The sequence below is a fragment of the Sciurus vulgaris genome (assembly GCF_902686455.1).
Source record: "Sciurus vulgaris genome assembly, chromosome: 9".
NCBI lineage: Eukaryota > Metazoa > Chordata > Mammalia > Rodentia > Sciuridae > Sciurus > Sciurus vulgaris.
Window position 1 is genome coordinate 100,861,614 of NC_136469.1, and position 16,977 is coordinate 100,878,590.

General features: G+C 37.9%; 1 protein-coding gene across 4 annotated transcripts in view; it reads right to left on the reverse strand.

Moving 5' to 3' along the window:
* Window positions 1–16,977, reverse strand: part of POLR2B (RNA polymerase II subunit B) — a 54,968-nt gene that overhangs the window by 8,980 nt on the left and 29,011 nt on the right. For all 4 annotated transcript variants that reach the window (XM_079153741.1, XM_079153740.1, XM_079153743.1 and 1 more), the window contains 8 exons: window positions 16,503–16,657; window positions 15,594–15,792; window positions 15,127–15,295; window positions 4,060–4,156; window positions 2,431–2,525; window positions 1,129–1,379; window positions 957–1,046; window positions 597–704 (listed from right to left, as the gene is read on the reverse strand). In XM_079153741.1, coding sequence (XP_079009867.1) covers window positions 597–704; window positions 957–1,046; window positions 1,129–1,379; window positions 2,431–2,525; window positions 4,060–4,156; window positions 15,127–15,295; window positions 15,594–15,792; window positions 16,503–16,657 — 1,164 coding nt within the window. The remainder of the gene's footprint in view (window positions 1–596; window positions 705–956; window positions 1,047–1,128; window positions 1,380–2,430; window positions 2,526–4,059; window positions 4,157–15,126; window positions 15,296–15,593; window positions 15,793–16,502; window positions 16,658–16,977) is intronic.

Here is a 16,977-nt window from a genome sequence, read left to right on the forward strand (position 1 = left end):
TGGACTTAAAAGCTTAAAATGTAGAGATTCATTTTATTAATATCTTCCATAAAATATTCATAACTAATTAATTAACCTAAAAGAGAAAAACTCAAATGATAAGCCTTCAAATACAAATCTATCCATGGGCTAATGTACAAAAACGGTAATACTCCCAAATACTTCCGATGGCTCAAGGAAAATGACATCGTTCATGTATTAGTCTATAGCCATTCTACCTTATTAAGGTACTTAACATTAGAATGCCTCCACAGAAGCATGCATGCACAGCTGGCAATACAGCTATAAAATTACTAAGTTCACAATAAACAAATCACCAATAAATTAACTCTTCCATCTATAGAAAAGAACCAGTTAATAAGATAAACATATATGTAAAGTTAATGCATCTTAAAAAATTCTGTATTGGCCTTAATTTTACAAATTTCTTTAAAAAAATTTAAAAGGCAGAACTATAACCAATTTGAAAGCAGGAAAATAAGTATGATACCAACTTTTAACAAAGTACCCTGGCTCAAATATGATAGAAATAATGTATCATTGTTTAGGAAAAATCATCATTGTACAACCTATATTTTTTCAAAACAATCTCTTACCTTCCCTTGAAGACATTCAATCAAGTGACCAATAGTCATACGAGAGGGGATGGCATGGGGATTTATGATGATATCAGGCGTAATACCTTCACAGGTAAAAGGCATATCCTATAAAGAAAATTTTTAGAAAAAAACTTACAGATATTGAAAATCTTACTTTTAGTTACAAAACCAGAACTGTTGTAACTGTTTAGTTACAATACCACCCCCAAATTTTTGTATATCCTAAATTCTGTTCAAGATGGTAAGTTAACATTCAACACTAAAATGTAAAAGTTATTTAAGTTAAAGAAAACTGTGAATTAATAAAATGTTCACCAAAACTCTGGGCTAGAAGTGAGGGAGATCAAAGACACCTACCTCTTGTCTATACTGAATACCACAGGTACCCTTCTGACCATGTCTGCTAGCAAATTTGTCTCCAATCTGTGGAATTCTAACAGAGCGTACCTGAATTCACATAAAAATAGGTTAAGTAAAATTGGTTTACTTTCTAAAACCAGTTACACAAAATGGATAAAGCTATACTCACCCTTATTTTACAAAATTTATATCCTTCCTGGTTGAGAGTTACCATAACCTGATCCACAATGCCTGTCTCACTGGTTCTGAGAAAAGTGCTACAGTCTCTCTTGGTATAGCGTCTGTTGGTGCTCTCCAATTCATCCTCATTTTCAGGCAAGGTGACTGTTTTGCCTATAATAACATCATCTCCAGATACTCGAACCCCTGGGGCTATCAAACCATCATCATCCAGCTTGTCATAAATGGCATGCCTCATACCTGTGAGAAAACAGAATTTTCTTGAAATTATACTCTCATACAGAAAAGTAATGGAAATGTCCCATAAGCCCCAACAAAGATTAAAATCCACATATATCAATCAGTTCTAAGTCAACAAGAAGTTCACAGGAATCTCTGCCACTACAAATCATGTTTAGTAATAATCTAAAGCCCTCATTCCAAATATTATAAACTATTCTAAATTCTGTAATACTATAGTTCATAAATAAAGTCTGTAAGATAGAAGAACACTGGACTGAGCATCAGATGCTCCCATGACAGACATCTACTGAGTGGCTTTGAGTAAGTGTATGTGTTGCCATCTCCACATTATATGAGACACAGAAAATGTGTGTTCTCTGCACATCCCCTCACAGAATTCTGAATTCCATCTTGTGCTATCTTAACTGCACTGAACATCAACTCACTATCACATAGAAAAACTCAATGGAAATGAAGTAACAGGAATAAACCAAAGGGAATAGAATAGCATTCATCTTTATGAAACACCCCTGAGAAGTCAAAATTGTAGAAGATACCACATCTCCCTGGGAACATGCCATCTATCCCACTGTATAAGTAGTTTTTACATGTCCATAAAAATAATAGCAAATAGAAAGTAAGTTCACGTTTTCTATTAGAAACAGCAAATGCTTGATATGTTCTCATTTGTTTTTTAAATGTTTACAAGTATTATGGTTGAACAAATATTATAGGCACATCACAGTGTGGAAGAGAAAAGGGGAGTTCCTATGCAAATGTACAAACTGAAAAACAAGTATAAACACAGAACAGTGAGAACAGGGCTATGAGGTACAGTCCATGAAATTACACAACCTCTCTGATTTCCTAAATTTCCTCCCCATGTAAGAACATTCCTTGAAGGTACAAAGAGTTTGGGCAAATACACCAGGAGTTCTAAGAATAACATGAAAACACATTCCCATAATACAAAATAAGGAGGGCAAGGGGCACAACTTGGCAAAATTACTCAGGAAAACTACTATAAACTAACTTTAAATTCCACAATTTAAATGTTAGTGTCACTTACCCTGGCATGTTTCACGTGTAGGCTTCTCAAAAACCTCTTCTTGATCAAATCCTTTTTTAGACTCCTGTTCTTTGTATGAGCGATAGAAAACAGACCTAAAAACACGTGGTTTGAAAGATAACTACCATTTTCTATTAAATAAAAGGACTTGGAATAGACCAACAATTTCTCATTTAATTGATATTTGGGAGACTATCTAAGCCACAGACAAGAGTAAACACACTAAGGATCAAAGTTCAATCCTAAATGGGCTACACAAGTATCATTTGGCTCAAAACCTTTACCACATGGAAGCACAAGTAGAACTAGGAAGGACTCACAGTCACGGAGACCAAACTCCTACCCAATACAAGAATCCCTTTCATAATAACCCTGAGAGCTAGTCACCCAGGGTCTGCTTGGATATTTCCAGTGACAAGTTTTTATAGTGAGCCATAATGTTCACCCTCTAAAACTACAAAGGAGGGAGGTAGAAGGGGGAAAAAATAAATAAACATTTTTCCCTCTAAAGTCCCCAATTTTTTAAAATCTTTTTTTAGTTGTAGGTGGACACGTTTATTTTTATTTATTTATTTTTATGTGGCGCTGAGGATCGAACCCAGTACCTTACATGCACTAGTTACATGCACTAGGTGAGTGCTCTACTTCTAGGCCATAACCCCGGTCCCAAAAGTTCCTATTTTTAAAATAACCTTCATAGGCAGTAGATTTGAGACCAACGATTTTGTCAATAAAACCACCAAAGTGAAGTATAACAGAAACTAGAAGAAAAACCACTAGAATTTTTTTTTCTCCTCATTCAATTTTATTTGATCTTAATATTCTGCTACATTCCCATTATATTCCATTTTTAGAAAGTTGAGATATTTGTCTTTTTAAATGGGGTGTGTGCAGTGGCACACACCTGTAATCTCAGCAATTCCAGAGGCAGGAGGATTGCAAGTTTTGGGAGGTGAGGTAATGGGGATTGAACCCAGGGGTGCTTCACCACTGAGCCATGTCCCCAATCCTTTTTATTTTTTATTCTGAGACAGGTTCTTAGTAAGTTGCTAAGGCTGGTCTTGGCCTTGAACCTGGTGATCATCCTGTTTGAGCCTCCTGCTTTGCTGGGATTACAAGCATGAAAACACTAGAATTTTAAAAGTACTTACTGATGGGTTCTAAGACTATGGGCTTTTTTTTTTTTTTTTAATTTATCTTTGGTACCAGGGAGTAAAACCAGGGGTGATTAATCACTGAGCCACACCCCCCATCTTTTTCAGTTTTTTTGAGACAGTGTCTCGCTAAGTTGCTGGCTTGGAACTTGCAATCCTTCTGGCCTCAACCTCCCAGGTTGCTGGGATTACAGGAATGTGCCACCACACTCAGCTTATTTCTTCTTTATATGTTTCTATATTGTCTAAATGCAAATGTATATTTGTTTACAAAAGAAAAGACCCAAACCAAAATATTAGCATCTGAAAATTCAGAGGGACCCAAGCAGCAGTATCCTTAGCTGTCTGGACCATCAATCAGGCCTTTTGCTTTCAGGAGCAGGGCATAGTCAAACCTATTTAACTACTCTTTATTTTAAAAATAATAATAATATTTCCACTATATATGTTTTGACAAATTTTATAAGAAGCTGACCTGAAAAAGCCTCGGTCTACAGCTGAACGATTCATGATAACAGAGTCTTCTTGATTATATCCAGTGTATGACGCAATGGCCACAATTGAGTTGATACCTGCCATGAATTTAAGAGCATATATTAAATCATCGACCAGGGGGAAAAGAAAAAGAGCCCTTTCTTTTAAATCCATTTTATTCAATCATATTTGCCATGAATGCTGGGATGTTTTTAATCATGGCAACTGTCAGTCTACTTTACCTGGAATACGAGTCTGTGAGATAACTACTCAGCGGGCTAAATGTTTCATACAAGCAAATCCTAAGCCTGTCATTCCCAATGTATCCATTTTTACAATCAATAATTATATATACAAGTTGCCTCATATTTATAGTACTTCCCTAAGCTAAGTTTTATGATCGTCTCACAGCAACCATATGCTTCAAACAAGATGTTATCAAGAAAAACTAACTTAAATAATTTATATATGATTCCAAAGTTAATAAGCAACAGGCTCAAGCCCCAGTTCCTTGCCTCCTGATTTCCAGTCTTAAGTTTGAAACTGGTACTACCCTGCTCCTAACCCTAGGCCACCAAAAACATGGCACTGTATTTCCCCCCACAAAGTAATTTTTGGTTGCTGCTGCCAAAAAACTACTTTTGATAAGGTCATAGATAAAGTAACAAGTACTAAAGAAAGAAGACCCATTCCCCAAAGACCAGGCACTAGAAAAGATGTGACTGGAAAGAAAGAAAAGACAAGACAACTGGGGAGAGAGCTCAGTTGGTAGAGTGCTTGCCTTGTAAGCACAAGGCCCTGGGTTTGATCCCCAGAACACCAAAAAAAAAAAAAAAAAAAAAAAAAAGTAGTTAATATTTGCCTCCTTAAAGCTAAATTTAATTTTTAAAAACATTCACTCTTCCTTTTTTGTTCCAAGTACTGGGGATTGAACCTAGGGGCACTCTGCCACTAAGTTTCATCCCCTAGCCCTTTTTATTTTTAGAGTCTCATTAAGTTGCCCACGTTGGCCTTAATTGTCAATCCTCCTGACTCAGCCTCCTGAGTCACTGGAATAACAGGGTACATACCACACCCAGCTCATTTACTCCTTTATGTGTACAATGGGGGAACAATAGTTCTAAACAAGTAGAGAGGTGCAGATAAGTGGTGGCAGCAACTATAGACACATAGCATAGTCACTGACCCTACAGGATAAATGAGCTCATTACGTAGCCACGCAGCGGTGTCAGGTATGGCCAGGGCCAAGAATTCAACCAAAATGGTCAGGAGACTGGTTAAATACATAGACTGAGCAAATAAGCAAATATATTGAGAACAAAGAAAGCCAGGATCCTCATGAACAGAGAATGGAATTCTACAATAAACTCCACTGTTAGAATGGGATAGGAATACTAGGGTGAACTGATGGTTAATATATAGACATAAATTCCCAGCACCAAACAAAACAAAAAACAGACACAGGTGTCTAAGTATGCATACATATATTCTGAGCTCTGTCAGCTGAAAAGATTTACAAAGAATGATATTCTAATTAGCAATAAGCACACCTACCACCCAGACTTTGGTTTCTAAAGACTATCTTCCACCAAAAATAGCAATAGCTGAGTCTAGGTTTAGAAAAGGAAAAGTTCAAGATGAGGCAAAATGTAAAAAGTGGAAAAAGAATGATGAGAATCTATCAGAAGTTATCTTGAAGCCAGGTATGGTGACTCAGGAGACTGAGGAAGGAGGATTGCAAGATCAAGGTCAATCTGGGTAACTTACTGAGACGCTATCTCGAAATAAAAAATTAAAAAGAACTGAGGATGTGGTTAGGTGATAGAGTACCCCTGGGTTCAATCTCCAGTATCCCAAAAAAAGAAATCTTGAAGATGCTCCCACTGGCTTAAATCTGGAACAATGTGAATATCAAAGTAAAAAAAGACAGAATTGCAAACCACCATTTTGCAACAATCATCAATTTGACAAAGAATATTTTATTTGATCTTAAACTATCTCTCACAAAAGACTTATTACTTACTAATAAGTATAAAATACAATTAACAAATGAAGAAACTGATAATCACTGGGACTGCTGACTTCATGGGTGTCAATGTTGCCCTGATGGACTATGGAGAATGTCCTTAATTTTCAGAAGCGAACCCTGAAGAATTAAAGACTCACATGGCTTCATGTCTGCAACTTACTTTACATGGTTCAGGAAAAGAGAAAAGGAAAAGAATGAAAGGCAAACATGACAAAATCTGGATAAAGAGTATACTGAGAATTGGGTGCAGTGACACGTGCCCAAAATTCCAGTGACTCAGAAGGTTGAGACAGGAGGATCCTAAGTTGGAGGCCAGCCTGGGCAACTTAGAAGGACCTTTTCTCAAACTTACAAAAAGGGCTGGGGGTATAGCTCAGTGGTACAGTACTTCTGGGTTCAAACCCCAGTATCTTTAAAAAAAAAAAAAAAAAAAGTATACAGGAGTTCTTGGTACTAGTCTTACAAGTTTTCCATAGGTTTGAGATTATTCATAAAAAGGCTTTTTTTTTTTTAAAGTTACCTTTAACATACCTTCATTTTATCATGAAGGCATGAATAACAGAACTGATAGCCATTCTGAAGTCTCCACCAGTCATGTCTCACCACTTCGTATCAGTAACAAAAGAAAGAACAGTTTCTCTCAAATTCAACCCTACACTATATTTCTTTTCTTATCTAGCTAAAAGAAACTATATTTTATAAAAACAGCACTGCAAGTACAGCCCATATGAGATATGAGCCTATTACAGAAAACCTAATGGATTTTATTAGACAAGAGTAACCCCTTGTGGAAGATTTTGAAAATGATTTTAACATGAGAATTTGCTATTGGATTGCTGGAGTTCCTTTTTGAGTTAACAAGTTAGAGCCACTCAACAAACTTTACTAATAATATTAATAATGAAAGTTACCCACATTCAAAGCCAAAATTCCATTAACACACTAAGATAATAGTGCCAAGAATTACACAGTCTCCCTTAACAGTCAACGTTCTCGTTCTTCAGATTTCTCTGCACCATTTTGCCTACTGAGCAGGCTAAGACTCTTCTACAAACTCCTGATCCTGCTTATTAGCTACTTCTTAGCTTCTCTCCTGATTTCTTTTCTTGGTGCCTAACTTTCTGCATGTTTCTAGCCTTTTTCTCATTCTGAATTCTCCCTAGGCAATTTCATAGCACTCTTCCAACTGAGTTATACCCCAGCCCCCTATATTTAATATCAAAAAATTTCACATAGTAGACTTGACCTTCCTCAAATAACACTGTAATTTGCTGTTGGAAGACCACTTCTTATAGGACTCAAAATCAGCATATCTAAAAACAGAATTTATGTCAAATACCTCTTCCTCCTCCTATCATGCTCCCAATCTTGGTTCTATATTTGTTTTTCTTTTTACAGTGTAAGAGATCAAATTCAGGGTTTCCATGCATGGGAACTACCATCAAGCTATATCCCAAGTCACCAATTTTTTTAAAAGCATCTCTCACTCTTCAATCACCCAAGCCATAACACCAACAATATTTCCAATTTCACTCTTCCCTCTCTTCATCATTCCATATCCAAACAATCATCAAGGTTTATAAAGTGTATTTCAAAAGATGTCTCATTCATCATTCTTTTTCATTTCTTTAGACCTTATCATTTCATACTTGGACTACTGCAAAAACCTCTAAATAATCTACCTGCTATTGTAGGACCTAATTCTAACCTTACACTATTGTCAGAATGATAGTTCTAAAAATAAATTTTTAATTCTATTGCTTTTCTGCTCAAAAATGTTGGCTAAATCTTCATTCTCAAAATAAAATCCTACCTGTTCTGGCTCTCTCCACACAATGAGACCAACCTTCACTTCCACATATTTATATTCCAACCATACTAAACTGAAAGGACCTCTAAGTATTCCCACATCTCACCTTTGTGTGTCTTGGCCCTTGCTCAAACTGTCTCTCAATTTCACATACCCACTTCACCAGCATTGCTCCAATCTAAAACCCACCTCTTCCATAAAATTGACTATACTTTCTACTGGAATCAATTTTTATCACTCTATGCTTCCAAAGGACTTTGTAAGTCTATCGTAAAAGTTTCCAGGCTGGAGCAGTGAACGCGGACAACTGGCAGCGTCATAGAGGAGGCCGCTCAGCACAGCGCTGGGACTCGGAGCAAGCACTGGGGCTCCGGGCGGCGGCCCAGAGGAGGGGCTGCAAGGAGAGCTGTTTGGACTCAGAGCGACCACTTCTGAACACCAGGGCCTGAGCGGAGGAGGAGGAGGAGCAGAGCAGCGAGGCGCTTGGACTTGGAGCAACTGCGCCAGAGCTACAGGCGGTTGCCAGAGGAGGAGCTGCTCGGTGAGCTGTTTGGACTCGGATCGACCATTCCTGAACACCAGAGACTGCCCTGAGGAGGAGGAGGAGAAGCATGGCTGCTTGGATTCGGAGTGACTATACCAGAGCTACGGGCAGTTGCAGGAGGAGGAACTGCGTGGCGAGCTGTTTGGACTCAAAGCGACCGTTCCTGAACACTGGGGCCTGCCTGGAGGAGGAGGAGGAAGAGGAGGAGCGCGATGGGTCGCCTGGACTCGCAGTGACTGCGTTGAAGCTCCAGGCGGCTGCTCAGAGGAGGAGGCGAGTGGTGAGTTGTTCGGACTTAAAGCGACCGCTCCGGGGGGCTGCCTGGAGGAGGAGCGCGGTGGGTCGCTTGGGCTCCAGTGGCCGCACCAGAGCTCCGGGCACCTGCCCGGAGGAGGTGTACAGCGGGTCACGTGGACTCAGAGTGACTCAGAGTGACTCACAGTGACCGCTCCTGAACACCCGGGGGGCTACCTGGAGGAGGAGGAGGAACGGGGCAGGTCACTTGGACTTGGAGTGACTGCCCAGGGCTACGGGCGGTTGGCGGGAGGAGGAGGCTCGCAGTGAGTTGCTTGGACTCCTAGTGACCACACCGGAACACCGGATGGCTGTCTGGAGGAAGAGGCGTGCGGTGGGTCTCTGGGACTCAGAGCGATTGTACGGGGCCCCAGGTGGCTGCTCAGAGGAGGGACCGCATAGCCAGGCGATTAGGCACAGAGCAGGGTCCCAGGACCTAGGAGGCTTCTTGGTGGAAGAGCCGCACAGAGACACGCTTAGGGCGCAGCAAAGGTTCTAGGCCTGCGGGCAGATTCTCTGAGGAGGGGCAGCTTAAGGAGACTCATCTGTGAAGGGTGAGGCTCCCAGGCCCTGGAGGTAGGGCCGGGCCCCTGAGAACTTTGCAGAGGAAGGCAGCCCAGCACAGGCAGTAGTTGTAGATTGAGGGGAACCTCTAGGAGGGGAACCGACCAGCGAGACCTCCCCACCAGGTGAGTCTTCCCTGCCGGGTGAGGTTTCCCCACAAGGACGGTAAAACCAGAGACACAGGCCCAAACAGGCCTTGCCTCAGCCCGCAGCCTAGTTCCCCTTTGGATGACCACTGGTCAACAAGTGGAGGCACCTCTGCCCACTAGCAGGGAATATACCCCACCTGAAGGCCACCACCCCTAGAGAGGCAGCTTCCTTGTGGAGCACCGCACTATCAACTTCCTCCAAGACTTCAGCCTACTGAAGGCTAAGGGGGGATATATATAGAAATCTTCAAGGACATTGTAAGTCAATAGAGGAAATCTGCAATATCTCAGCAGTCCACTGATACCTGAACAATATGAGAAAACAAGGAAAGAAACTGCTGCAAACAAATCTAGATGTTACATCAATAAAACCCAATGACAGCATGGCAGAAGAAATGACAGAAAAGGAGTTCAGAATGTACATAATTAAAATGATCAGGGAAGCAAATGATGAGATGAAAGAGCAAATGCAGGCACTGAATGATCGCACCAATCAACAGTTAAAAGAGCAAATACAGGAAGCAAAAGATCATTTCAATAAAGAGTTAGAGATATTGAAAAAAAACCAAACAGAAATCCTTGAAATGAAGGAAACAATAAACCAAATTAAGAACACCATAGAAAGTATATCCAATAGGACAGAACACCTGGAAGACAGAACCTCAGACATTGAAGACAAAATGTTTAACCTTGAAAACAAAGTTGAACAAACAGAGAAGATGGTAAGAAATCATGAACAGAATCTACAAGAACTATGGGATATCATGAAAAGGCCAAATTTAAGAATTATTGGGATTGAGGAAGGCCTAGAGAAACAAACCAAAGGAATGAATAATCTATTCAACGAAATAATATCAGAACATTTCCCAAATCTGAAGAATGAAATGGAAAATCAAGTTCAAGAGGCTTATAGGACTCCAAATACACAAAATTACAACAGACCCACACCAATGCACATTATAATAAAAATACCAAACATACAAAATAAAGACAGAATTTTAAAGGCTGTGAGAGAGAAGAACCAAATTACATTCAGGGGGAAACCAATACGGATATCAGCAGATTTTTCAATCCAGACCCTAAAAGCTAGAAGGGCCTGGAACAACATTTTTCAAGCTCTGAAAGAAAATGGATGCCAACCAAGAATCTTATACCCAGCAAAACTTACCTTCAAATTTGACGATGAAATAAAATCCTTCCATGATAAACAAAAGCTAAAAGAATTTACAAAAAGAAATCCAGCACTACAGAACATTCTCAGCAAAATATTCCATGAGGAAGAGATGAAAAACAAAGAAGCAAATCAGCAAAGGGAGGAATTATCCTAAAGGAATTGTCAAATAAAGGAGGAAACAAGTTGTGTCAAACAAATAAATAAATAAAATTTAAAAAATGAACCAAATGACCGGGAAACCAAATCATATCTCTATAATAACCCTGAATGTTAATGGCCTGAATTCATCAATCAAAAGACAGAGACTGGCAGATTGGATTAAAAAGAAAGATCCAACAATATGTTGCCTGCAAGAGACTCACCTCATAGAAAAAGATACCCATAGACTAAAGGTGAAAGGATGGGGAAAAACATACCATGCACATGGACTCAGCAAAAAAGCTGGAGTATCCATCCTCATTTCAGATAGTGTGGACTTCAAGCCAAAGTTAGTCAGAAGGGATAAAGAAGGACATTTCATACTGCTTAAAGGAAGCATAAATCAGCAAGATATAACAATCATAAACATCTATGCCCCAAACAGTGGCTCATCCATGTATGCCAAACAAATCCTTCTCAATTTCAGAATTTCAGAAACCAAATAGACCATAACACAATAATACTAGGTGATTTTAACACACCTCTCTCACCACTGGACAGATCCTCCAAACAAAAACTGAACAAAGAAACCATAGATCTCAATAACACAATCAATAATTTAGACTTAACGGACATTTATAGAATATACCATCCAACCAAGAGCGAATACACTTTCTTCTCAGCAGCACATGGATCCTTCTCTAAAATAGACCATATATTATGCCACAAAGCTAATGTTAGCAAATACAAGAGGATAGAGACACTACCTTGTATTCTATCAGATCATAATGGATTGAAGTTAGAAATAAATGAAAGAGTAAAAAACAGAAACTATTCCAACATCTGGAGATTAAACAATATGCTATTATATGATGAATGGATAACAGAAGATATTAGGAAGGAAATTAAAAAATTCTTAGAGGTAAATGAGAACAAGGAAACATCATATCAAAATCTCTGGAACACTATGAAAGCAGTACTTAGAGGGAAATTTATTTCATGGAGCGCATTCAATAAAAGAAGTAAAACTCAACAAATAAACAACCTAACACTACAGCTCAAAGCCCTAGAAAAAGAACAGACCAGCACCAAAAGTAGTAGAAGACAGGAAATAGTTAAAATCAGAGCTGAAATCAACGAAATTGAAACAAAAGAAACAATACAAAAAATTGACAAAATAAAGTTGGTTCTTTGAAAAAATAAACAAAATTGATAAACCTTTAGCCACACTAACAAAGAGAAGACGAGAGAAAACCCAAATCACTAAAATTCAGAATGAACAAGGAAATATCACAACAGACACGATTGAAATACAAAACATAATTAGAAGCTATTTTGAAAATCTATACTCCAACAAAATAGAAAATTTCGAAGACATCAACAGGTTTCTAGAGACATATGAATTGCCTAAACTGAACGAGGAGGACATACACAATTTAAATGGACCAATTTCAAGTAATGAAATAGAAGAGGTCATCAAAAGCCTACCAACAAAGAAAAGTCCGGGACCAGATGGGTTCTCAGCCAAGTTCTACAAAACCTTTAAAGAAGAGCTCATTCCAATACTTCTCAAAGTATTCTATAAAATAGAAGAGGAGGGAACCCTCCCAAACTCATTCTATGAAGCCAATATCACCCTGATACCTAAACCAGACAGAGACACATCGAGGAAAGAAAATTTCAGACCAATATCCTTAATGAACATCGACGCAAAAATTCTCAACAAAATTTTAGCAAATCGCATACAAAAACATATTAAAAAGATAGTGCACCATGATCAAGTGGGTTTCATCCCAGGGATGCAAGGTTGGTTCAACATCAGGAAATCAATAAATGTAATTCACCATATCAACAGACTTAAAGTCAAGAATCACATGATTTTTTCAATCGATGCAGAAAAAGCATTTGATAAAATACAGCACCCCTTCATGCTCAAAACACTAGAAAAAATAGGGATAGTGGGAACATTCCTTAACATTGTAAAGGCCATCTATGCTAAGCCCATGGCTAATATCATTCTAAATGGTGAAAAACTGAAAGCATTCCCCCTAAAAACTGGAACAAGGCAGGGATGCCCTCTTTCACCACTTCTATTCAGTATCGTCCTTGAAACTCTAACCAGAGCAATTAGACAGACCAAAGAAATTAAAGGGATACGAATAGGAAAAGAAGAACTCAAACTATCTGTATTTGCTGATGATATGATTATATACTTAGAGGAACCAGGAAATTCCACCAGAAAACTTTGGAACTCATAAGTGAATTCAGTAAAGTAGCAGGATATAAGATCAATGCACATAAATCTAATGCATTTTTATATATAAGTGATGAATCTTTGGAAAGAATAATCAGGAAAACTACCCCATTCACAATAGCCTCGAAAAAAATAAAATACTTTGGAATCAATCTCACAAAAGAGGTGAAAGACCTCTACAATGAGAACTACAGAACACTAAAGAAAGAAATTAAAGAAAACCTTAGAAGATGAAAAAATCTCCCATGTTCTTGGATAGGAAGAATTAATATTGTCAAAATGGCCATACTACCTAAAGTGCTATACAGATTCAATGCAATTCCAATTAAAATCTCAATGACGTACCTTACAGAAATAGAGCAAGCAATCATGAAATTCATCTGGAAGAATAAGAAACCCAGAATAGCTAAAGCAATCCTTAGCAGGAAGAGTGAAACAGGGGGTATCGCAATACCAGATCTTCAACTCTACTATAAAGCAATAGTAACAAAAACGGCATGGTATTGGTACCAAAATAGAAAGGTAGATCAATGGTACAGAATAGAGGACACGGACACAAACCCAAATAAATACAATTTTCTCATACTAGACAAAGGGGCCAAAAATATGCAATGGAGAAAAGATAGCCTCTTCAACAAATGGTGCTGGGAGAATTGGAAATCCATATGCAATAGAATGAAACTAAACCCATATCTCTCACCATGCACGAAACTAAACTCAAAATGGATTAAGGACCTCGGAATCAGACCATAGACCCTGCAGATTATAGAAGAAAAAGTAGGTCCAGATCTTCAACACGTCAGCTTAGGACCAGACTTCCTCAACAGGACTCCCATAGCACAAGAAATAAAAGCAAGAATCAATAACTGGGATAGATTCAAACTAAAAAGCTTTCTCTCAGCAAAGGAAACTATCAGCAATGTGAAGAAAGAGCCTACAGAGTGGGAGAAAATCTTTGCCAATCATACTTCAGATAGAGCACTAATCTCTAGAATCTATAAAGAACTCAAAAAAACTCTACACCAAGAATGCAAATAATCCAATCGACAAATGGGCTAAGGAAATGAATAGACACTTCACAGAAGATGATCTACAAGCAATCAACAAACATATGGAAAAATGTTCAACATCTCTAGTAATAAGAGAAATGCAAATCAAAACTACACTAAGATTCCATCTCACCCCAATTAGAATGGCTATTATCAAGAATACAAGCAACAACAGGTGTTGGCGAGGATGTGGGGAAAAAGTTACACTCATACATTGCTGGTGGGGCTGCAAATTAGTGCAGCCACTCTGGAAAGCAGTGTGGAGATTCCTTAGAAAACTTGGAATGGAACCACCATTTGACCCAGCTATCCTACTCCTTGGCCTATACCCAAAGGACTTAAAATCAGCATACTACAGGGATACAGCCACATCAATGTTCATAGCTGTTCAATTCACAACAGCCAGACTGTGGAACCAACCTAGATGTCCTTCAATTGATGAATGGATAAAGAAAATGTGGTATATATATACAATGAAATATTACTCGGCCATAAAGAATGATAAAATCATGGCATTTGCAGGCAAATGGATGAAACTGGAGAATATCATGCTAAGTGAGATAAGCCAATCTCAAAAAAACAAAGGTCAAATGATATCGTTAATAAGTGGATGAGGACACATAAAGGGGGGAGGGAAGGGTTAGTGTTAGGGTTAGAGTTAGGGTTAGGGAGGGGGGCAAGAATGGGGGAAGGAAGGGCTGTATAGAGGGAAAAGAGGGGTGGGAAGGGTGGGAGGGGTGGGGGGAAGGGAAAAAATAACAGAATGACTCAAACAACATTACCGTATGTAAATTTATGGTTACACAAATGGTATGCCTTTACACCATGTACAACATGTATCCCATTTGTTTACAATAAAAAAAATAAAATAAAATAAAATAAAAAATAAAATAAAAAAAGTTTCCACATACCCACCTTCTTACTACATTCATGCTTCTCATCTCATTATAAATTCCATGAGATTAGGTACTGTGTCATATGCATTGTTTAACCCCCCAAGAACCCAGTAAAGTGCCATAACCATGGCAAGATCATAGAAAAATGTGAAACAAACTGAACTTACCTGCTGGCAACTCTCTAAATCGAAGATATTCCATAGACCGGGTAGTCACGAGTGGTTTTTGAGGATAATAGAGAACATGGGCCAATGTGTCCATACGCACATGGAAGTTGGTGATATATACTCCCATAGCCTGCTTACCCATAGCAGACTGGTATGTGTTTCTAGGGGACTAACAGAAGAAATGAAAAGTAAAATCAATGAAAATTTAATCTCTAAATGAAAAGACTCGAACCATAAACCAGAAAAATAATCAGCAAAAAAGTTTTTGAAAGACAAGTGATCACCATTTGGCATAATCAAGTATATCTCATAACAATGAAACACAATAGCAAACATGTCAAATTGCTGATTCTGTAGGCATTCATGGGCTTTTCATTAAGTCTTTTCTCTAGGATTACAGACTAACATCTAATTTTTAGAACTTTCCCCAATTCTTTTGCAAATCAGAATAAGTGCTATTAACCAACCTGGTTATGATCAGGAAAGGGAATGATAGACGCACAGACACCAAGGATCATTGATGGATGAATCTCACAATGGGTATAAGTGGAACAATAAGCAACTTCTTTCTCCTGTAAATCATCGGGGGTCATTGCAAGCATCACTGTTTCTTCTTCTAGGGTATCTATATATTCTACTACCCCACTGGCCACAAGATCCTGCCAACTAAAAAAGAATTCAGTCAATTTCCTTATTTCTTGAAACATTTTAACTAATAAAGCTTCCTACTTAATAAAAAGTGTTCCTATATTTATATGTACTGTTATGGAAAAAGTTCCAACACAGGGGTATGACTATTAATAATGAAAAAAATAAGCCACTGAACAATACTATAAATTACTGTCCCATAACTATTATTAGTTTGTTTTATCTTAAAGATACTGTACTTGCAGGGAGGGGATAAGTATATAATACACAGAAAAAGAACTGGTAAAATACATGTACCCAACTGTTACTAGTATTTAGTTATGAAAAGGAGAGTATGAATTGGGGATTTAACATTTTTTATTTTTATGTTTTTAAAATTTTTAATAATAAGACTACATTTACATATTACTAAGTATTCATTTAAAGCAAGTTCATCTTTTTATTAAATTTCTTATATTATTCATATAATTATATATTGTTATACACATATTTATTTCTTCTTGTTATTTGTAGAATTAGATTTTAACACATCACACAAACTTGCACACTTAAAACAGAATCCTACAAATCCCTTGCATTATAAAACTATATTCTGGAATTAGTGGTGATGGGAGCACAAATGTGTGAATATACTAAAAATCCCTGAACTATACACTTTTAAAAAAGTTAATTTTAGAATGTGAATTCTATCAATTTTTGAATACACACATTTTTCAACTTATTTTTACCTGTAATTGTTATATTCTCTCTCTTTCAATTGGTCAATATGTCTCTTCTTTAAAAGTAGCTTTTGTTTTTCCACAATAAGAAGTGGTCTACAAATACGTCCTGCATCTGTATAGATCCGAATCTCTCTCTCTCGAATATCTCTGATCATAGAAACCTATATATAAAAAAAATGAAAACGATCTCATGAACTTTTACTTTCTCTGTATCATCACAGCTTAGGTAAATATGAAAGTTCTAAAGAAGTACAATGGTGTGCACCTGTAGTTCCAGCATTCAGGAGGTTTAAGATGGGAAGATCACTTGAGTCCAGGAATTCAAGACCAGCCTGGACAACACAGTGAGGCCCCCATCTCAAAAACTAAATAAAAGATCTGGTGTGGGCACTTGCCTGTAATCCCAGCAACTTGAGAGGCTGAAGCAGGAGGAGCACAAGTTTGAGGTCAGCTGTAACAACTTATCAAGACTCTCTAAAAA